This window comes from Centroberyx affinis, unplaced genomic scaffold, assembly GCF_046629955.1.
Source record: "Centroberyx affinis isolate AG114_WGS23_722 - 3 ecotype Tasmania unplaced genomic scaffold, CSIRO-AGI_Caff_v1 ptg000308l_1, whole genome shotgun sequence".
Lineage (NCBI taxonomy): Eukaryota > Metazoa > Chordata > Actinopteri > Beryciformes > Berycidae > Centroberyx > Centroberyx affinis.
The window spans coordinates 76921-101356 of NW_027278985.1; the positions used below are offsets into that span (position 1 = coordinate 76921).

At 40.2% G+C, this 24436-nt stretch overlaps 1 protein-coding gene and 1 pseudogene across 1 annotated transcript in view; both read left to right on the plus strand.

Moving 5' to 3' along the window:
- The first annotated feature begins 2082 nt into the window (after positions 1-2082).
- LOC139640905 (contactin-associated protein-like 5) overlaps positions 2083-24436 on the plus strand; it is a 71818-nt gene continuing 49464 nt past the window's right edge. Inside the window, exons 1-3 of the mRNA XM_071515097.1 lie at positions 2083-2095; positions 4702-4839; positions 9753-9946. Of these exons, the coding sequence (XP_071371198.1) occupies positions 2083-2095; positions 4702-4839; positions 9753-9946 (345 nt within the window). The remainder of the gene's footprint in view (positions 2096-4701; positions 4840-9752; positions 9947-24436) is intronic.
- Positions 20669-22862, plus strand: LOC139640906 (G2/M phase-specific E3 ubiquitin-protein ligase-like; annotated as a pseudogene).

Here is a 24436-nt window from a genome sequence, read left to right on the forward strand (position 1 = left end):
GTGTGCCGTCTTAGTGGTGATGTGACACTCTTCTCTGTTGCAGCCCCACTTTGTGATTTAGACTGATAAGATGACTGGATTTTTACATTAAAATCTTACCTAGTTGAAGGGCATTTTTTGAACTTAAAGCTGTAAGCTATTGGCGAGCCCTGCTGCAGATTCAAATACAGTCTGTGTCTATGCAAAATGAGCGTTTTCAAAAGGCTTGTTAGTCACCAAGGCTCTGGAGAGGTAGAGCATCAGGTAATCCTTGCTACGGGGGTTACTTGTTAGTGGTGAAAGCCACTTGGCCAGTCGGGACCCGGGAAGGGCAAGATACTGTAGCTTTTATGCAGTAAATAAATGGTTTCTGCACAGGTTTACCTTGAAAATATACTCACACAGAGATGTAGAGATGGAGATGGTGATTACCAAGTAAATTTCACACCTGGCAATTTTCATTTTTTTTTTCTTTCAGTACAGTTATGACTCTGGGCTTCATTTGCATAAAGATATAGCAAAAAAAAAAATAGCAATATGCCAACAAAGTAATATGCCAGCTATTGGAAATAAAACCGCTTTGATCTGCTTTTGATCATAGCTTATGCCAGTCATATGGAGCATTTAATTAAAGTAGCTGGCACAAATGATGGCAGCCAGCAGGAGAAGTTGTTAGGATTGCTTGTACTGGTGTAAAAGAGAACCAGGGACACTCGCTAGCCATGAGATCATCACCTGCACTGGCAATACCAAACCGGAGGATTATACCGGACCTGAGAAGACTATATATTTTTATGCTGCGTGTTCACCGCAGACCTCTACAGCACCGGAGTTGTTCAGGCTCTTTTTCATTTATATAAAGTGGTGGGGAGCTGACATTGTTGTTCGTGACAAAAGCCACGAGTGGCCAATAAACATGCTTTTCTTTCGTCATCTGCGCTCGGCGCGTTGCCAGAAGTTATCCACATATACTGCATTTATTCTCCATTACTAATGTACAGTTTCTCTTAGGGGTGCAAAGCGCTATAGAGGAACCATAAATACCCACGCACTTATAGTGGTGAAGGTGCAGTTGAAAGGAGTATAATGACATATGTATGAACCAGTGTTATTTTCATATTCGTTACATCTGCATGGGAGATGTGGTGCTGAGAGTGCTGACAGCCTGTTAATGATCCACTGAGGTATTCAAGGCCCGCTTTTTTGTTTCCATAACAATATCTTTCCATCTGTGTAAACCACGAGCAACAAGACCCCATCGCTCCATCTTTTATGCAGCTGAAATGGCCCAAATATACCAAGGGGATTAGTAGATACTTTTTTAATTTACTCTAGCAAAACAGTAATATCAACATTGCATGATGATGATGGCGATAGCAATGAGAACCCAACTGTGTTTTTTAACAAATTATTTTAGTTAGTGTCCATGAGAAGTCTAAGCCAAATCCCTGCTATTATACACATCAAGCGCTTTTATCTATTGAATTATTTACTCGTTAGATTACCAGAGCATCGGCAAAATGTAGCCATTTTAACTTGTGCTGTGTTGTGATAATAACAAAGACTCTAATACCCACAAGGCCTTGTGGGGCAATCAGGTCAGTCAGTGCATTGTCTCTTTGTCATGCTGCGATAACCTGTTCGTTGCTGCTAGCAGCTATTATATTAATTAAATATTCAATGCTGAGCAATGTCAGTAGTGTAGCGCTAAGTGGTTGAAGTATTTGTTTCTGCTGTTCTAATTACATGACTAACAGAATTCCTTTGACAAGACTTTAAAAACGGCTGCTAACTCCTGAAAGGCTTTCTCCCCAAAACTTTGTTCCAAGGCAACAGCATTCAACAAGCCATAACATCCTCAATCAAGTGCAAAGTGCGACATTTTTATATCTGATCTTCCTCGTTTCTTACTCGCAGCCTTTTGCAGCTGATAAAGAGGCACTGAGCGTTTGAAATGGGAAGTATGTGTTAGATGCAGAAAGCCTCTGTGGTGACGTGCTGTCCCATAATGCATGGGGAACGCACGGTGTGGTCAAGATAAAGGAAGCACCGATGCAGAATCGCCTGGCATGGTTTTGGTCCTTGGACCCTTTAGATGCCAATATGCGAATTACTGGTAACATACTGTGAAAGCCAAATTCCAGTCAAATACATAGCAGCCACACAGTGAAGACTGAGCAGCGGGTTGTCAGATAGGACTGAATGGCTTCAGTGTCAAACCCCTATCCAGGCACAGAGAGGCATACTCCATTTAATCGTCTAAATACACACTGTATAATACCAGTAATAATTAGAGGAAGAAGAAGAAGAGGGGATGATACCAAAGCCTCATAGAGATAACCTTCACTCCATTATGCATTTAGTTCCTGATGGATGGAATGGAATGGAAAAATGGAAATAAATGCATGAGGATGTGCTTATCCAAAAAAAAAAAAGCATGTGTTCATATAGTGGATAGACGAGTATGATCGTAAAGTCAATGAAAGTCACTGTGGCCAAGTCCAATTTTTTTTCTGTTTGTCAGCCAATACCGCCACCACTGGAGCTATCTATACTGTTAACTATGGATCCTCTACAATACATGGAGACACCATCTCCAGAAATGCAATCTAAGGATTTGCGCTTCTTATTCACGTCTAAGTTCATAACTGATTCTCTTTATATGTGTATATATCAACAGATATTTCTGAAATTTGATATTTAGATTCTCAAATATCTTTGAATTCATGACACTTACCTTTTTGTGGGGAACTGGTTGAAAAAATTGTGGCAGAAGACCTACAATCACATCAGAAAGTGTGTTTTTTTTGTTTTTGTTTTTTTGGGCGAGCAGTTGGGGATATAGGTGCGTTACTTTTTTGTGATCTATATTCTGTTCTGTACGTCTGATTATAATATTCTAATTTCTAAAAATAAATAGTTTGAAAGAAAGAAAGTGTGTTTCAGGAATTGGCCAAAGCTCTGCTGCATTCTGTGGTCCATTCAGGCACCACATCTGAAACCAGGTTTGTTTATAGATTCTGAACTGGATTATGGACCCCTATTCAAATTCAGACTAGGGAGGATAACTTTACATTAGCCCATACTGAAATATACTAAATTAAGACTAGTGACATAGTAAAATTTCCGTCTCTGCCAGTAGACTCCTTGCCATTCCTTGACTTCTTTTTATGTTTTTTTCTTTTACAGTATTGACCACACTTTTATAAATTATGACTGTAAGAAAAGGATAGGAGACAAGAACACAAGGGAGGAAAAAATCCCTCAGGCAATGCAGCGGAATTCAGCATGGAAGTTGTGAAACGACTGAACATGGCAAACTCAAATGGATTGCCCCTCGGGGTTCCCCTGACACTTTTCTGTATAGATAAATAAATGTGTCGATTTAAGACAAAGGACAACAAAACAAAACAGAGAAAGAAAAAAAGACATCTCGGGGTGTTTTATCTGAACAAGGAGGTGATTGTTTGTTGATTTCCTCTAAACTGAAAATGACTCTGTCCCAACAATGGGAGATTAAAGCGAGTGCTATCCCCCCCGGGCCCGCGCGGATCACTTCAAACACTTCTTGTGCAGTTTGCGGTGGGTCATTTGAAGGGCTTCGGTTGTGCATAAACCGATTCACAAACCTGTAACGACGGGCCCTCCAGAGAAATCTCCCACATCGTGCACATTTAGTGTAATTATATAAAGGCTCTGCGGCTGAATGTGCTCAAAATTTCTATTAATATCCATTGTTGATCAGCTATGTATGGCACATACAGTATGACAAATGATACAGCGGTTTCAAAGGGGCTATTCTGCTCACGGTCTCCTCATGGACGATGAGGAAAAGGGTCTCGCGCTGTGGTGTTCCATCATGGATGTCAGTTCTGACTGATGATGAAGCCCATAATTAAATATATCCCATACTCTATACCCATACAGGGTCTATTGTATAGGTGTTTTTTGCCTTTATTAGATAGTTGAAGGTGGGGAGAGACAGGAAAGACAGGGAGAGAGAGAGAGAGAAGGGGGGATGACATGCGACAAAGGACCAGGACGCCCCCACGCTCAATATTTTATAATTATGACTTTGAAATCCATCATTGTTTTTTTTTTTTTGATTGTCTTTCCCATCTTTTGTTTTCACTGTCATCGGAGTTTAATGAGGGGGGCTTTCATGTGTGCCGGCTTTCAAGCAGGCAGGTACTGGGACGTGGCTCACTCCACTGAATTACATAACCATAATCATATTCTGGAGACAGTGTAAAACACACCCAAGGAGATCATTCACAATGGCATTTAAAGGAAAAATCCACCCTAAAACTCATTAATACCGTTTAAAAAAACAGTTTTATCTTGCATTTCCGGGCCCATTTTGTCGTTGGGTGGTGTATTTTTCTTTTTCCTGTGGATTACTGGACAAATATAGAGAAAGCGACTTCAGGTTTTGAGGTTCACATCAGGTTTTGGTTCAGTCCCTCCGAATCAAAGAGCAAGGGCTTCTTTCCAGAGCCGCCGCTCTGCCTCATTTTTGCTCAACAATCACACGGGAGGAGAAATCCATCGTAGAAGAGGCAGAGACACCAGTTTCCCCACCGACAGAAGCCGCAACAATCCATCATGCGACGCATTTGCGTAATGGGATGCATGATGAATGTAGGGAATCACTAACAGAGGTAGACGTGGACGAGGTACAGTAGGTTGAGGGAATAATGTGTCGTGTTCAATCCTAATCAGTTTGCTCTGACTTTCTCATCTCCTCAGATAACTGCGATGGCCCCTTGGCGTCCGCGCTGCGTGACGCGTCTTTCCAGAGCTCGTCACAGTCCTCCGCCAGCAACGCCCCCCACTTCGCCAAGCTCAACAGAAGAGACGGTGAGTGCAGAAGGACCGCCGTGTCTCCCGCGTCGTATTTCCTCTGTCCCGTTGCCCAAGGTCGTAGCGTTTCATTCCCAAGCAGAGGCTGTAAAACATGAGGCCTAGAGAAGAGAGCGAGGAAATTGTCATTTGGCTTTGAAGTGACATTTCCCTTTGGTTTGCCGTTGTCATTTATCAACACTCTTGCCTAGCGTGTCTCCTTCAGCAGTCATCCTTCTACGTAAGCATTTGGAGGAAGGTATATTTAACACCTCTTGACTCGCTTTAGTAATTGCAAAGAGGCAGTTGTTCTGTCCTGGTACACACACACACACACACACACACACACACACACAATATCATCATTATTCCATTTTAATCGACATGTACAAGTAACACTTTATAGTTTCTGAATAAAAATATCAGCAGAAAACCTAGACCAGCATTGGCATGGTGGGGTAAAGAGTAGAGCTGCAACGATTAATGGATTAATCGATTAGTTGTCAACTATTAAATTAATCGCCAACTATTTTGATAATCGATTAATCGGTTTGAGTCATTTTTTAAGAAAAATAACTCAAAATTCTCTGATTCCAGCTTCTTAAATGTGAATATTTTCTGGTTTCTTTACTCCTCTATGACAGTAAACTGAATATCTTTGGGTTGTGGACAAAACAAGACATTTGAGGACGTCATCTTGGGCTTTGGGAAACACTGATCCACATTTTTCAACATTTTCTGACATTTTATAGACCAAACAACTAATCGATTAATCGAGAAAATAATCGACAATGAAAATAATCGTTAGTTGCAGCCCTAGTAAAGAGTCCATCTGCAGCTGAGCATGCTGATGCACAATCATTTGTTTGCTTTTGTGTTGAGTTATTATCATACCTAGATCAACTTCAAGGATAACCTAAATTCATTATTTCACTAAAGGCAGCAGTCCTTGGACGTGTCATGTCACCTTTGGTCCACACACTTTTTCAAAAACAAGGACTCCGAACCCCTTTGGGAAAAAGCACAACAATTTTGCTTTGCAATTTCTGTGACTTATTCAAACAACACAGCATGATTTGACTGACGAAAAGCAATCAATTTGTTTCATTCAAGTGAACGGTGTAAAACATTCATAAAATTCATCTCTATTGAGGGATTGATCATAAAAACATCAAAAACTTGGCAGTCAATACCTCAAAATGCTTGAAAGCTTGTTATTACATTGGCAGATTAGAAACACAACTTGATAGTACGAAGTAAGGTTGGGAGTTTCAGTGTCAGACAACACAGAATAACAACATAAACAGAGAAGTTTAGATTGAAGTAAACCAGTGAAACATGGCCAGGTTCTCTGAGACAGCCAATTTATACCATTCACTAAATGACTGAACCAGCTTTGCCTTAGCAGACTAATTTGGATGACTGCTGTGATAATTTAAGGCCAGGGACCGGCCTAGCTACCACCCAGTCACTCAATATCATTTAATGTAAGAGGGTGAAAAACACATTCAGACACATGTAGCTGCCGTGGGACTCAAACCGCTCCAACCAAATATAAAACCATTTTTTATTTTATCATAAGAAAATCTACATGATCTTACAGCCGGAAGAATGAGAATAGATATGCAGCGCAACACATATTCAGCCATTTTATAGTAAGTATGGTAGGCATAAAGCTCTCAGATGTATTGTTGGAATAATAATAATAATACATAATACACTTAATAATACTACAGTACATCAAACATCCATTATGGTCTTCCCAGAGTTTCCCAGACATAACTAAACGCCTTGTCCTTCATAACCGGTGGCCACCTTGACCATGCGTATTTGCTCTCTGGAATTACTCTCATAAATACTGAATAGGATTAAATAGACTGCGGAATATTAAAAGCTACATAGATGGGAGGCTGAGCTGCAGCACAGACACTCAGATGCCATTTCAAAAGCATCACGAAAACACCTTTGTCACCTTTGTCAAAAGGCTGTTTCAGGAGTGCAGCCAGTATTGATGCAGTCGCCATTGCAGCAGTACTAGCAATATGAGCAGTAGTGTTCATGCTGTAGTAATAGTAGTAGTAGTAGTCATAATAATAATAATAATAATAATAGCAGTAGTAGTATTAACAATAGTTCAGGAGATTTCCCACCAAATCCAACCCAGTGACACACAATGTCACTAGAGGCTTCATTAGAGGCTGCCAATCCTCCCTGTGATGGTCTTGTTTATTTATGGTAATTATCCTAATGATTTATTGATCTTAGACTGCTAAACACGCCACCCTTAAGTGTTGAAAATATTCAAATCTATTTTCCCCCGGACTTCATTCCATCACTGCTTGATTAAGTATAACAGATCGCTCCCTTGGCAGAAATCTCCATATTAATAATGTATAGTAAACGTCTTTTTTTTTCAGTGAAATTAGGCTGCATGCCTGGGCCATCTCCTCATTACATGACCTGTAACTTATTCTGCTACTATCAGAAACCCTCCATGGTAGTAGCCATGGACGAACCTGGAGCTAGATCCTGAGTTACTTGCCTACTTCTAAAAATGTCTTACGGGGATTGGCTTCACTGACATCTCAGGATGAAATAATTCTACTCTGGTCGATCTGCATCCTCTCAGGGACAAGGTATTGGGAATGCTAGGCGTGGCAGTTTGACCTTCTGATTGGCCGGTGGCCAAGATTCAAGGTCCGAGGGTGGCGGCGGCACTCTAAATAATGAAACAAATGGAAATGTGAATTGAGGAACTCTCATGCCAATCATGTACATGCCCCGTCTCTCAAAAATTCTGTTTGTAAAACCACGGTCAACCTTCACTACGTGCACCTGCACCAGCATAACCCGGCTCCCTGGGGGGCGGCTCTGTAAACGATGCTTCCTGCATAACGGAGACTCTGCTTTGATATTCTGCACTCATCTGCTCCCATGGTGTTGTTTCCCAGCCCACAGCGGCTGAGTAATGAACCTTTCTGCCAGAGCTGACCTGTTTCTTCAGCTTGATAGCTGAGGAGCCTGTGGGACTTCAACACATCTTTATGGAACTCACGATACCTACAGTATCCACACACACTTTAATCATGTCCCTGAATTCATAACAATGCCGTACAACTAGGCTGAGGACAAACTAGGCTACGTGTGGGGTGAGCAAAGTCTCAAAATCCATTGGACATAAATGTAGAAAATAGAAATACAGAGGGTGGGATCCAAATATTGATTTCTAGCTTTTACTGAAAAGTACTTTGGGTATAGCTCAGGAATCTGACCCATGCTGCTCTGAAAACATCTAATTTAGCAGTCACTCAACATTGAACTGCCCCTGCCTCAGTTCAATAAGAATTAAATGTTGTTGTATTTGTTTTGTTGCATGTTTCACAGTTTATTTTGTGAGACATGCTTTCATATTGTGGTAGCTGCTGTGTAAAGTGCAAGACAACCTCACATGACATGAAAAAGGCCAATTTCTCCCTGTGCTTTGCTCTACTTCTTTGGGGATAAGCCACAGTTTGAAAACCAGCAATAAATCAGTGGATCAGAGCTGAAGTAATCTCCCATGGGTTTAACACTATTGTATCCACTGTATGATGGGAGAGGGCATAGACAAAATTACTTCTCACTGCCAATGTCTTAGCTCTGCTAGTTTTATTAGTACAGGCTCCCATGTGCTTTACAAGATGGAAAAAATGCCTCTGTCAAGACAAAATCCACATCAGCTGTAAATGTATCTCTTCACATCCCCACCTACATTGGTTTTTTTTATTTATCTTGTGTGCATTTCCCTGCATGAATTAATCTCTAATTGCGCTACACTTTGATCTTTGGAGAAAAATACTGTAGCTCACCACTTGTCTTTTCGTGATGCATTTGTTAAACCTAAGAGGTAAACTACTCCTGTATCTCTTGTAGTTCACGACGGGTGTAAGCACTCCTATGATCCAAACACACACACATACACACAAACACACACACACACACACATACACACACACAGATGTTTACCATCTGATTCCAGAACTATACAATTTATTAGTTGAACTCTCCTACGCTACATCAATACTTTATGTTATCACATGTTATTCTCAGTAAAACCTTACACTATATGACATTTTTATGTGAGTGAAAAATTGTGAGTTTTATGTGAAATTAATTGAACATCCATTCACAAGACATGATCCAGTCCGGTGTGCATTGATAAGTAGGGATGCACCGAGCAGAATCAGGAGCTGATACCAATTTCCCATATTCTGCCAGCCGATATTCTGAGGCTAAAACTTATTATTACAGTTATTATTGTATTTAACGTTCGTTTCAAATCAAGTGCAAACTCAGGTTTGCCCTCAGTTGATACAAACCGTGAACCGATCTCTCGTAGTCCAAGTGGTGCAAAGAGAAACAGCAAAATTTTTAGGACCTCTGAAACCCTATTTATGATTGAAACACATTTAACCATAAACCGACTGGAGTTTTTCACTGTGATATTGTGTTGTCACCTGTAAGGCAAAGCTGTCTCACAGTACTTTCAGACAGTCTTTGTCTTGTCAGATGTCTTGCTGCTGTTTTCTTCCTTAATTAGAAAGCCAAAATGCTGCCACACAGCAGACTGAAAACCTGATGGAGCATCCTAACTTTCAGTTTGGCCTGAGTCCATCTTGTCTCTTGCATCTACACAGTAGTGAGTTCAGCTGTGATCATTGGAAGCGTGATGACCCAAGCTACATCCTAGCACGCTCTGGTGCTCAAACAATACAAAAGAGAAAACCTTCTGACTGTTATTTCTTAGATATTTGACCGCGGCTGAAATCGCAAACATTTTTTCAACTCCACAACACATATCATCAAGGTTTTGTTCTGCTGAGTTTCGTGTCACAAACATCCCTAGTGAATCTCTCTCCAGTCTCATGTTGTTTGGGTCTCTGTCCCACCAGGAGCAGGAGGCTGGACTCCGCTGCTGACAGACCGGGAGCCCTGGCTCCAGCTGGACCTCAGGGACAGGATGGAGGTGACGGCCGTGGCCACACAGGGGCGCTACGACAGCTCCGACTGGGTCAGCAGTTACCTGTTGCTCTACAGCGACACGGGCCGGGCCTGGAAACAGTACAGACAGGAGGATGGAGTAGGGGTGAGTCCTTGCATGGTACCAGATACAGAGCTTTTTTTTTGTTTCAATTGGCTGCATTGCTATATACAGTATGTGCAGTATAGGTCTAGTGTATAAAATAAGCCTTTGGTGTCTGGTCTCTCCTGGAGGACAGACAGAGTCAGTGTGAGTCTTGGCATGGACAAGCTAATGGCGCCCTAACTGGAGCCATGCTTTGCTCAATGCAGTTGCAGCCAATTAGAAGAATTGGCAAAATTGGATGAATGGTCAAAACCCAATGTGGCACAGTGACACAGTGAATTTTGTCTTTATCCCTATTTGCATGGGACTAATAGTACCTGGGAACATCCAAAGATTTGTAATAATTGCGGAGATCAGCCTTCTCTAGATTGCATTAGTATTACCAGGGGTGGTCTGTAATTTGATTTTGCCTATGCATATCGCTCAGTAATCAGGACAGTAAAAGAGTTTACTGAGGGAATGTGATAATCCAGTGTTAAAAAGTGCTGATATTTCAATTGATTGGAGTTGACGAGTGTTGATTGGAGAATTGTTTGTTCACTCAGAGCTGATACAGCTCGGGGGCGGCTGTTCCAACCTAACCAGCAAAGTGTTAGATGCAACCTGATAGGTGTGGATTTATAGAAGCATTGCATAGTGTTGATTTTTACACTAAAAAAAAAAAAAAAAACTCTTCAGTTGGCTCCATGTCATTGCAAAGAGTGATGCCGCTCTACTGCTCCTCTGGTTATATGGTCCTTATAATCCAGATGCCAGGTGCGCAAAAATCGGTAATTGTGTGAAATTCAAGATGAAATTGCAGAGTCCTGAGGAGAAAATTGCCAATCACCAGACCAGTTTTCCTCAATCATCATGAATTTATGCTTACTACATTGACTGCATTTTTACGCACACACGTATCTCACATTTCCTCTTATACCTTGCTGTAGTATGTAGTATGAAATGATAAGAAATAACCGGCATGGATGATGGCCATTAATTGCCTCTTGAAATGCGCTTGTACACACACGCTCGTCTCTCGTCTCGCATTTCCTTTCCTCTTACTCCTCCGACCCACAGTTAACACACACACACACACACACACACACAAAGCGGGGGTTTTCTGAAACGGTTCCTTGGCATGGTTTGTCTGAAAAAAAGTCTATTCAAACTTTTTCTGACCAGTAGCTGTTGATATCCATGATTTTACTGCATACATTACACAGAAATACAAAAGCGCAGTATATGCTTTCAGTGCATCCACAGACATATCTCATGTTTTATGTGCTTGACCTCTGTGCCTGTGTACTGTTGTTTGTAACGGTATGTGAGCAATCATATGTATGAAATTACTTTCCATGGAGTTTATATCAACATCCAGTTACGGCCTTTTTAGTGCTAAAACATCATCTAACTTCTCCAGCTCTCTCCCCGCGAAGAGATTTAGGCTATTTAATATTGATCTGAATCTTAGTAATGACCTAGGGGGCGACAGTATTTTGACCAATTTACAGACATATTTGCTTTTATTTGAAAGTTAATATGTTAGAGCAAAATTCAAAACAAAACAATAATTGCAGTTGGCTCCTATAATCACTTGCAACCCCACTGCAGGCATATCACTCTTTCAGCTGTCTTGCCTAAACACTTGCAGCCGAAAAAATAGCACTCCAAGGGTAAATTTTGTAGCCTGCCGCATTTGCAAAACACACCTTAGTAAACCCCTCGGCAATCATGGGCACTATTTGAAGTGCAGTTTGTTTTGTGCTGCACCATACTTTGCGCCCCTGTTATTAAAGGAGGCCCTTTAACTCTGTTTAACAGCTATTCATAGTATTTTGTTCCATCACCACTCGGCCATCTTGGTAGGAAAATTACAGGTGATTGTAATAAATTAACAGGTGATTAAAATCCAATAACAACCACAGCCAATGAGCTGTGTATATGGTAAAGCACCATATTGGTAGGAAATGCATGTGACATAATGGGAATACTATGAATTGCTAATGTTTCTTGTATTTCTGGGCCCATTTTGTTGTTTGGCGGTGTCTTTTTCTTATTCCCGCAAATAATTGACCAAATTTAGACCATGCAATATTGTCTAAATTCTAAGACGTTTCCAGAGCAGCTGCAATGCATTTTGACAGCAGATAATTTTTACATGGAGATCATTTGTATCTCCATGCAGGTTGTGGTGTCAGTCCTTCAGAATCGGAGAGCAATCAAGAGAAAGGGCTTCTTGCTAGACTCACCATTTTGCACTGACAGTAAACAATCCATTGTAAAGGAGACAATTTCTCCACCAACAGTAGCCTCAATAGACCAGAATGCAATGCAGCTACAAGACATGTTTGATGTACAAGATGTGTTTTGAGTAAGAGACGTGACGCTCACTTTCCTCATCTGGAAAAACTCTCAATCTATTATAACTATTACTCTCTCCTACATGTTTAACCCACAGCCGAATGCAACAAGTTCACACCCCTTCTCTGGGGGGTTCTCAAAAGGCATTCTGGGAAATTTCCAACTGAAGTAGATGCAGATGAGGCAGGTTGAGGGAAAGTGGGTTCACCAAAAAAGTAAATTACCACACTTCATCACAAAATAACTCCTGGAACATGTACTGAACATCGCAGATTGATGATATCTAACAGTGGATCCGGGGGTGGATTTTTTCCTTGAACTTCGTCTTCACTCTGATTTGCTTCACCACTTTCAAGGCTGCAGTCAGCAGCACGGGCCTCATCCATGTAATGCCAGGAAAAGTCACTACCAATATCTCTTATGATAACATAACATGCAGATGGTTATTTTAGTTTGCATCCTTCTCCCTGCAAAGCGTCGATGTACTAAATCCTGACTGTGATGCGTTGGCTCGCCGAGAAAGATTTGAATCAGAGAGTCTAAGGGGGGAAATGACATTGCTAAATAAGACCTCTGGCCATAAAGAAAAGCATGAGTCAGCGTCTGAGCTCTTGTGTCGGCTCAGCAGTATAAGGGGACCGTTTCAAGCTCTTCTTGAAAGCGTTCACACATCTTTTTCGGTTCATGGTGAGGGAGAGAGATACGGATAATCGTAGTGATCAAAAAAAAAAAAAAAAACCCATAGATGTTTCCTCAAAAGCAAGCAGGATTGTGCAGAATTTTTATTGTAAATTGTGTCGTTGAGAGCCGGAGGGGCTGAATACCTCGGAGCAGTGATTTTTTCTCTGCATATTCAATTTCAATTCTGGCATTCCAAACCATTTTTGCAGGCATTGGCTAATCTAGTAACAAGTGCTTTATTTTGATGCCACTAGCCTTCCAGCGGGAAATATTTTACTCAACCGACCTTGCAGTGTGCGGACTTATAAAGACATGATTAGATAGCCAGTATCTACGGATGACAATTTCCCCTGGTACATTCAAGAATTTTCCATTTTCATCTCCCTGCAGCCCCTCTTTGGAACACAACCTCATCTTTGAAAACCACTGCCTTCGATCAATATGTTTGTAATGGTGCCTACGCTGACATGCCAAACCTTCCTCAGGTTTGGAATTGCCACACATCACTCCGATACCTTCATTCATCCTCATCTTTAGCGCCTTGTCACTTAGTGACAGTTAAACTTTGATTCTGCTCAGGAAAGAAGTGCTGAGTGAAAAGGATTTCTGAGTGCCTGCCTCACCGCTATCGCTGTCTTTTCTATTCCCAAAGATGCTTTTAGATGCTTTCATGTCCGGAGCTGTCATATCAGTTCTGGTTTTCAAGGAATCAACAGCCTGCGAGCTCGCTGTACTTTAGCTGTACTACTGTAGAAATGCAAATGCCATATCTGTGGTGGATTGAAGTTTATGAGGTGCTGTTAGGGACATCATTCAGAATTACCATGCATATACATGTATTTTTCCTCTCACATACACAGGGCTCCAGACTAACTTTTCCACCGGTGCTACCAACTTTCTCAGTTGGTCACACCAGCACATGATTTGGTCGCACCCTTTTTTTTTCCTTTCTTTTTCTTCGTAAATCTTTGTATTTCTCCTACACCACCGTGCCCCCGGGAACCTCCGGGAAGCGCCGACTGACGCGTCAAAACCTCCATGCTTCTGTGTCTCTCTTTCCGCCGACAGAACAGAGGGCTGTCAGGTGGACAGAGCTCGCGCATGTGCATGGAAAAAATGGCAATATGATATAAATGTATAGATTGTGTGTGTTTGTTTTGACTTACCGCGGTCCCTCTGTCCCAAATGCATCAAGCCAGCCGGTAAAAACTACGCTGTAGACTGTTAATATACAGCGTGTCCCCGCCTCACCCCCCCCCCCCCCCAATGGCTAACACAGTACCCGTGCTGTAGGGGCACCAAAACAGCCTAATGATCATCATGCACTCGCACGAATGTGACCACCTGAAATTTTAACTCGCACACTCTCAAAAAATCTTTTTTGGTCGCAGTCTGGAGCCCTGCACATACACATATGAAACCAAACTTATTCACATACTATACTGAAAACCACACACACATACAAGTGAAATGCTTTTACATACACAACTGAAACACTCTCACACAAACAACTGAAAAATTATATGCTCACATACACAACTGAAAAGCTCTGAAAACTATTGAACAGCTTTCACACATACTAGTAAAGTGTGCTCATATACACAATTAAAATGCTCATATAGTATTGTGAAAACCTTTTACATAAACTATTGAAAAGCTTAAATGCTCTCATATAGTATTGTGAAAACTTTTTATATAAACTATTGAAAAGTGTTCACAGTTACTATTGAAAAAAATAATTTTGTATGAAAGCATTTCAGTATGGTGTATGAGAGGATTTGATTTCAGTTAAAATGGAAGGCGTTTCAGTTAAAATGGAAGGCGTTTCAGTTAAAATGGAAGGCGTTTCAGTTGAACCGGAAGGTGGTTGAGAAAAGAGAGCGCATTTCATAATACAGGTGAACGACTGTTGTTCGTTCGTTTGCCACACTGATGTCTGCTCAACAGCCTGCAAGTAGCCTAACCGAAGCAGCGGCGTTACTTACAGTTTTTTACAATCACTTTGGCACTAATTTCAGAACCTTGTGGTCATTTTTCAAAACTCTAGACACAAAACTCAAAACGGTCATCACTTGTAACACAGGCTGTCCAATGTTCAAAACATTGCATTGTGCATTCATATCTTTAAAGAAACCCTGCACTTGCAGAATCATTGGTTCAAATAACTCATTTATCATGAAATACCATAGGAACATTAATTTAGATCACCCACACACAAGATACCGATAGTTTCACTGTTTAGTTGTTCGTACAATCATTAAATATTGTAGTACAAAATATGTCATACATGTTTCATTATGGTACTACACGTAAATACATCACTGTAAAAGGACTAGTAGAGAGAATACTACAGACACAGTGGAATCATCGAACAAAATCTGAAATTTATTGATGAAATAGGATTCTGTGAATCAAAGCAAAAATAATTAGCTACAAAAAAGAAAAAAAACTACAGTACTGTAAAACGTCAACTGCAGTGTTCCTCACCTGGCTTACTGTAAAAAGCAAAACAAAGGATTGATTACTGTACTTCTATATTTCCATCAACTCTGTCTTGTGGATTTGGCCACAGGTTCTCATCCACATCACAATGGATGTTTTCATTAGCCAAACATCTTGGGAAGAATCTTCTGAAATCTGAAAACATGGTCTGGGAAAGTGGAACATGGGACCATAGAAACAGTGTCCGATAAAGAATGATGATGAAATATTACATCCATAGATAATGTAGTCCAATTGGTTCATGTTCCACGGTAAATGGTGTCAATGGATCTCGTTATCCTGAAACTTTCATGATCTAAACATGGGATATTGTTCGTCAGTTTCCATAAAACTATGCATTAAGAGTAATGCAACAGTTACTTATCATTTTGAGCAGTTCTATCAGTTGATAGTTAGATCATTGTAATGAAATGAATAGACAGTCATCTCAGATGTAATGTGTGAATTTCATTTTGAAATGGTAATACTTTGTGTTAAGTTGTGTCATTTTGAACAGGTGATTTTAGTTAAATGAACAAATGATCTTAGGTTTATGTGTATTGTATCCAAGCAATTGAGAGAAGTGTTAGAGTTTTGAAAAATATGCATTTTGATCATCGGTTGTGAGTTTTGTGTCTAGAGTTTTGAAAAATGACATCAAGGTTCTGAAATTAGTGCCAAAGTGATTGTAAAAAACTGTAACAATATACTGGCCTCAGCGGAGGCCATCAGAACCCTGTCAAATGCGACAACAATCGGGCAGCAACCGGTCATTGCAACTCCAAGTGTGGACACGCTGGACAGTCAGCTAGCATCGCTCTTCCCATCCCACCAGCGTAGCAGCGTGCCACTGCCAGCTGCAACTCCTGTCAGGAGAGAATGTGCATCACGTTATCAAGCGCAGCAGCGCTTCGGCACATGAACATCAGGCACGAGGAGAAAAAGGTAATTATAAATAGTCGGAGTTTGAAATTATTTTTCATGTTGCCGTCCCACATTAGATAACGTTACACTTAACTGTATCTGAATACTTGCATGTCCAAATACCAACCTGAAAAAGGATGATCTGAATATTTTGATATTCAGAGCCAGGCCTAACTTACTCTGTAGCTTAGCTTGAGATATTTATAGAATGGCAATCGTTTCCAATCTTATGTATTAACAGACCGTCACCCATTATCGACCCCCTTCTGGTAGGGACTGTGAACCGACCCCTCCTGCTGCCTAACCACCAAGCAATGGCGAAAAAAGTAGCCGTAGTTTTATAATTAGGTGCTCTTTAAAATCTTTGCAGGCAAACAAGAGGAAATATATAACATTAGGCAGCGGGAGGGTCGGTTCACAGCCAGAGGAGGGTCGATAAGGGGTGACGGTTAGTATTTTGCTCTCTTTGTACAGGTTTGCATGATGATGTACTACTGTAGTCTCAGTATCAGTGTTTTCCGTATAATTGTACAGGCCTGGCCAACAGGAACCCCCGCCAGGCCAAAAAAATATTTTTTTTAATGCCAAAAATAACACCAAATATCCAGTCATTCGGAAATCAATAATCATTTGCGTTTGGGAGCCTCTGTGCGGCGCTGTGCGGCGCTGGTCTGAAACATGAGTCAACCTCTGTGTCGTTGCCTGAGAAACTCTTGACACGATGCGAGTGCCTCTGCTATCACACCGTGTCCTAACGGGGACTGCCCATTGTTCCGACAGCCCAATATTCCGAAACCCCAATAGTCCGAAAAATGTCCCATTGGACCGAAAGCCCGTTTGTCCGACAGCCCGTTATCCCGAAAACAAACGCCCATTGCTCTGAAGGCCCATTGCTCCGAAAATACACACTCTCCCTGCAGTTAGAAGGATTCATGGCCTGCAATCATTCGGCCCTGCCACCTAATGTTTCACACCCACGCTGCTCCAAACATCAGGCCATGTGCGTCCATGAAGAAAACGTGAGTAGCTTGTTCTTCTTAGGGAATCAAGCCTCACTACCATCGTAATATCACTGCTGCATGGAACGCTGCATAATTCCAACCAGGGAAAAAGGATTGTTAGAGTAAATATCCGACCGGGAGGTCCGGCAGCCAGCTTCCTCCGTTGCACCTGGGAAGGTCCGATGACTTCATTCTGCATAATAATTAGCCATGGCTTCTGTTTGTTTGAGAAACGATGGAAGATTTAGTGTGAACAATGGACAGATAAAGAAAGCTAGTCACTGAACTAACAATGAAAACTGTTCACCATTTGAATGCGGACACAGGAGGACAGAGGCAGATTTCCATTTGGCCAATAATATTGCCATTTATTTACAATTCATTCCGATGTGCTGGAGATAAACAAAAAAACACAACTCATGATTGTTTTTGATAGCAATATAAATCTATCCTTAAATTTAAGAATTTACTAAATAAAGACAAATCTTCACTTTTGGCAGGTGAAAACAGATCTCAGGAACAGGCTGCAAGGAGAGAACTTGGGGGCCTGCATGAAGATTTCAATAAATGGGCCTCCTGTGGCAAAATTTCCATATCATGATGCCACGGTGAAATTTTTCTCCAAGCCAAGGAAGATAAAGTGCAGCAATGAATCATGCACATTGTGTTCATGATGTGCTAATGTTTTGCAAAGGTCATAGGTTACACAGCTTATTTTTATGCAATAAATGCAGCTTATTAATTCATCCTCTCCTTGTGATCACTTTGTTTTAAGTCTTGAATATACCGAGCGAACCAAAATTTGAATGCAGATATATATATATATATATATATCTGCATTCAAATAGATATAAATAGAATAGATATATATATAATTGCAGACCGCCTGCTGCGCCATCTGACCGAAGCCGACCGCGCCAATATGCCATCCCGCGGGCCTCGTCTGTTAAAGGTTTTTTCGGTGCGTACCACCAGGCCTGAAATTCTAGGGGAAACACTGCAGTATTGTATTATCTATGGCAGCATGACTTAACTTGCACTGGCTGTTTTCATGTAGTCTAATAGTTACATTCTTATTTCAGAGCTAGGGCACAGCAGCATGACCATTTCAACAAGGTCATAATACTACTCCCCAATCCATCATGGGGAGTAGTGTGCAAACAACGTCCAAAATTACGGTTACACAAATATGGGCACATCCTCAGTGCCTTTGAATTCCAGAAGGCCTGGGACCACCAGACTGTTATGGAACGCATCAGGGATAGCTTTGGTGAGCACATCCCGGAGGATGTCAGGTAAAGGCCTATTTTTTCTTCTTCTTACTTTGTATATTAATAATATAATAATCTTTATTTATAGAGCACTTTAAAAAAACAAACAAAAAAACAAACACAGGTTTACAAAGTGCAATCATGATTATTACAAACATATATAACAATAACATTTGTTTTAAAATGTACATGATTCAGTCACACACCTCATAAGAGCAAGAAACCAAGGAGACGGACATGCGCACGCACACACGCACACACACACACACACACACACACACTAACACCAGCGTACGACATATTGTTAAGCTACATAGCCTAAAAGCATTTCTTCTTGCTGTAATATCCCCATCTTCTTTGTAGCCTCCAGTTTCTAATGGCTTGTGTTAATAAGCTGGTGTCCCCTAAGCTCCAGGAGGGTCAGGAGCTGAATGGGATGCTAATCCATAAGGTTTGTAAAACTAAAGCCCTGTATGTGAGACCATCAAGGACCCTTTTAGTAAATTTGCTATTTTGTTTGTTTGTTGTTTAGCCTGTTAAGGCCCGATGGACCTGGTACCCGGTCCACCTGAACCCCTAGTTATGAAAAATCGCGATGGAAGATGGTCTATTTATAGAATATATGAATGTTATACTGTTTTGAAAACATGGGGTCTTCAGCTTTCAGAATCCGTAAACCAATTGTATGTTGTCCAAACTATGTCTTATTATGAAGTATTTTAAAGTCGTACAAATATAAACTTTGTAAATATACGAGCAAGTTGTGATCAAAGATCAGGGATAATTTTCTCGTCAGTCTACAATAACATGCTTGGTATCGCTGGAAACTAGAAATTCAGAGCTTTCCAATGACCCTAAACGCACCACGATTGGAATGATACAATGTTATGTTAATGGAGCTCTTCAGTCATATATCAATATTGATCAATATTCATTGTGTTTATTACTATTTCAATGTTTTTGGGAGATGTATGTTATTTGTAACATGGCTATATGGAAATAAATAGTGTTTTGAAGTAAAACTCTCGGTAAACAGTCCACATGTAAACAGTAAACATGGCCAAAGCATGGAGACCGCCTGAGTATATCTTTATAAATTGTATCATAAATGTTGTATTTTAGTGTATTTTCATCAAATTTACAGTTACAGTTGTAGTCAAGGAGTAGGAGAAGACATTCAGTTGCATCTTTATCTATGGGATCTGGGTTATAATGGTGATATTGCCTTTGAAATTTAGATTATATACTAGGTGAGGATGAAAATCTTATTTTTTCCTTTATTGCATCTACATTTACTCTGGAATGGTAATAAATATAGGTTTACTTACAATGGATTCATATTCCTTAGCTTCTTACCTATCAAAGGAGACCAGAAATATGCATATAGGCCTTATGGTTGGGGAGCTATTCCTGATTCATTTTGGGTATGTCATTTTAGGCGTTTTTTCCTAGGGCTAGGGCTTTTTATGCTAAATATAAGTATCTTTTGAAAATGAAATGTATACTGTTTGTTGCTTGTAGCAATATACAGTATATATTAAATTAAAGCAACGGTTTGAGAGCAATCAAAACGGAGAAAAGTGCAAACAAAGGTTTCTTATTTTAATTGGTTAAACATTTACTTGTTTTCAATATGGTTATTTAATTTCAAAGTCATAATTTTTGCTTTTGATATATATTTTTGGTCTTCTTTCTTTCTCTGTGTAAGACTGACTCGGAAGAAGAAAATGAACTTTCCCACATCACTACTAGATCAACGTTAAGAATGCGTACAACTGCTAAGGACAGCGATGATGATTGTGTTGAATTTGATGGTCCACAAATCCACACAGGCATGAGCAGCCATGGCACCACCAGGGCTGCTACAAGGTTTAGAGTAGTGAGAAGTAATGACTACCCCTGTACTAGCAGTCATGATGGAGATGGCAACCCTGGCACTAGCAGTGATGATGAAGACGGCTATGGCACCAACCACGCCTCCAGCAGTGCTGTTAAAAGGTGTAGAGTAATGCAAGGAAGTGATGGCAACCCTGGCACTAGTGATCATGATGGAGGCTGCCTTGCAAGAAGTGATGGCAACCCTGGCACTAGCGGTCATGATGAAGACTCTTCCTGACGACTCTTCAGATGACGAGGAATTAAACCAGGCTATAATTGCCAGTATGGAGAGTCAAATGTGAGTAGCACACACACAGAATGTGAACTTGAGAGATCAGGATAACTATTGAGGATGAGGTGATCTGATAATTGATATGAACCGTTTTATCTTTAGATTATTATGACATACACATTTTGGAGTAATTGGTTGCTTACTACCAACGATTTCACAAAATACGGGTTGTTACAAATTATGTCACATCACTGTGTTTCTGATCATTCATTTTTGATGTTGTCTTTATAGTGCAGAAAAGGTCCCGGTTCAAGAGATACTGCTGGGACTGTCAAGCAAAATTAGCACAAAACAGCAGTGCAAATGTAATATTTTTACATGCAACTTTTAGCTTTTGAACTGAGTTACAATTTATTTAATAGCACAATGATATCCATGATTTTATGTAGTAGTGAGTCTTTATGTATTTATCAATATTACATTTCCTTTTATTCCATTGTTTTGCAGCTCTAAGAGAGGACCGGTACTACACAGCTGGCAGAGCCATTGCGGTAAGCTTGGTACATGGTGGTCCACCACCAAACTTCCTCCCACCAACAGTATTTTCTCTTCTGGTTGATGGTTCAGCAAATCCAGTCCTAGAAGACATAGCTGACATGGAACTCTTGGAAAAAGTCAAAAAGGTCAGTTGGTAGTTTCCTTATTTTTTATCACATTGTAGCAATGTGGAAAAAAAACCTGCACTGCTACGAACTGTTAGGAGACCCTTGGGCATCATGTAATTATGCAGACCTCCGCATAATTGGGTCTGGGTTCTTACTAATAAGTTAAAAGACTAATAAGAACTGTAGCCTCCATAACAAGCCATCACGCTGCTCCTTGTGATGCTAGGTATCTGAAAGTTCAACACTTGAGGACCTTGAGAAGTCAGAGGCACCTCTGCTTGACTACTTGGCCAATGCAGGATGTCTGAGCTCTATGCGGTCGAAGAGACAGGGATCTGCTGGTACATGACATTGTCATGTTTCAGGTCATCCACAGGGTTCAAGGTCCATTTCAAAGGTATTCAGTGTTGGTTGTTTACAGTCAGGTTAATCAGAATAGGGATCAGAATTTTACCCATTGACCAACATGGTCTAGGACTAACTTCACAAAATCTATTATTTTTATATAAAACTAAGTGACAAATTGACAATGCACAAGTGAACTAGGAACCCTAATTAAATTATGCAAAATAAGTACAATTGTTCCATGTCCTTTGTACAGATTCTGTGAAGGACTGAAAACTCTTGGGGTTCTGGAGAAAATTCAAAGGCATCCAGACAGCGTTCGCCCCCTGTTCTGCTATGAGCCAAGCAACTGACTGCTGACTGGGTGGATGATCTTTTCAGCATTCGTCTGTCTCCAGAAGGGAGCAACAAGAGAGCTGCTGAGGAGATGGTCGTTACCTTCTGGAGAGACTATCTCCAGGAAGGTAATTGACAGTTTAGTGTACAAGTAAACTGATGCATCTATTTATATTTTAGTATTATTATAATTTTTATATATATATATATATTTTTTACAAAACATACCTGTATAACAAAAACATTATAGCTTAAACTTACTTATTCTCTTGGTTGTAGTACCATTATCACGTAGCACCTTGAGATTGTTGAAAGATGAAAGGCGTGTTATAAATTCATTGCTATAAGAGTCATTCAATTTTTTGACGCTTTGGTTTTGAGAAGTAAAATACTCTTATTGGACAGTTTATTCAGTATCAGCTGATGTTAATTGCTCTAGAGATGTTTCATATACACGTTAATTGGACCAACTACCACTAATAATAATAACTAATAATGTTTTTCTGTTTTTATAGAAGAAGAAGAAGGGCCATCCACACTACAGAAGATATTGGCCTTCGCAGCTGGAGCATCTGTGGTCCCCAACTCCCTCCGTCCAGTTCATTCATAAAGGAGACGACGACTTCTCCTCTACACCAATGTTCCCTATGGCCAACACGTGTTAACTGCATCAAGTTACCACTACATGTGTCATACCAACTGTTCAAGGAGAAGTTTGACTTTGCATTAGGAAACACATATGGGTTTGGCAGGGCATGAACATATCATGCTCTGTATGCGTTTCTCTGTCTGTGTCTCACTTTCTCTGCTTGTCTCCGTCTCTGCCTCTTTCTCTCTCTGCTTGTCTCGGTCTCTGTGTCTTTGAAAAAAGTTAAAAAGGACAGTTGTTAGTTGCATTTCTGAATGCCCACTTTCCCTTAAAATGATATTGCCATCTGTAATAAAGTTTGCATTAGAGAATATTGAGTCATGATGTATTTTATATTTCCACCACAATTCAACTGACTCAATGTTTTAAAAAATGTTTACATTTATTTTTAACAACATATCTCGTATTCATACCGTTTCATACCAACTGTTAAGGTATACTTTAGACAATTATAATTTAGACAATTAAGCATGAACATATCATGCTCTGTATCTCTTTCTGTGTCTCACTTTATCTGTCTCTTGTATGTCTGTCTCTGCGTGTCTGTCTGTCTCTGTCAGTCTTGGTCTGTCTGTTCCTCTCCGTCTCTCCCCACCAAAATTGTTGGACTCTTGGCTTTGCAGTGACTCAATGCATTGCAGAGCACTAGTAAAAAAAAACTTACAACATCCTCTTCAGTGCCTCTCACCTCAAAAAATAAAGTTTGGATTTGAAAAACAAAGAGGATCAGATGAACATACATTGTGATTGAAGTACTTCAAATTCAGCAAGAGCACATGCACTTCCTAGTGTGGAGTCTTCCTGTTTCCTTCGGATGACAGGAAGGCCTTCCTTTTTAACTGTAATGCTCGTATTCACTACTGAACTGTTATATTTCACAATATTATACGAGAGCATTTCAGCTGTGTATATGATCACATTTTACTAGTGTGTGTGAAAGCTTTTTAGTAGTCTATGTAAAAAGGTTTCACTAGTTTTTATGAGAGCTTTTCAGTTGTGTATGTAAAAGCATTTCACTTGTATGTGTGTGTGGTTTTCAGTATAGTATGTGAATGAGTTTGGTTTCATATGTGTATGTGAGAGGAAATGAGCACATTTTACTAGTATGTATGAAAGCTTTTCAATAGTTTATGTAAAAGGTTTTCACAATACTATATGAGAGCATTTTAACTGTGTATATGAGCACACTTTACTAGTATGTGTGAAAGGTTTTCATGAGAGCTTTTCAGTTGTGTATGTTAGCATATAATTTTTCAGTTGTTTGTGAGAGAGTGTTTCAGTTGTGTATGTAAAAGCATTTCACTTGTATGTGTGTGTGGTTTTCAGTATAGAATGTGAATGAGTTTGGTTTCATATGTGTATGTGAGAGGAAAAGTACATGTATATGCATGGTAATTCTGAATAATGTCCCTAACGGCACCTCATAGCAGTTGACAGGATGAGACAGAATGTGAGGTGTGTGGTTTTTTTGAAACCCATGTGTTGTAATAGGAAGCAGGTTACTGGTCAAACATACAGTACATGAACATGTTTTGGACGAAAGACTGAATACATGGTTCACGAATGGTTTTACAGGCTGTGACAACGTGACATCGACTTGAATCCGAGTTTTATAGACATGACAAGCCGCTGGCTTTGCGTGAAGTCGGCTAAATTTAGGTGTGGCAGCCACACATCTGAATTA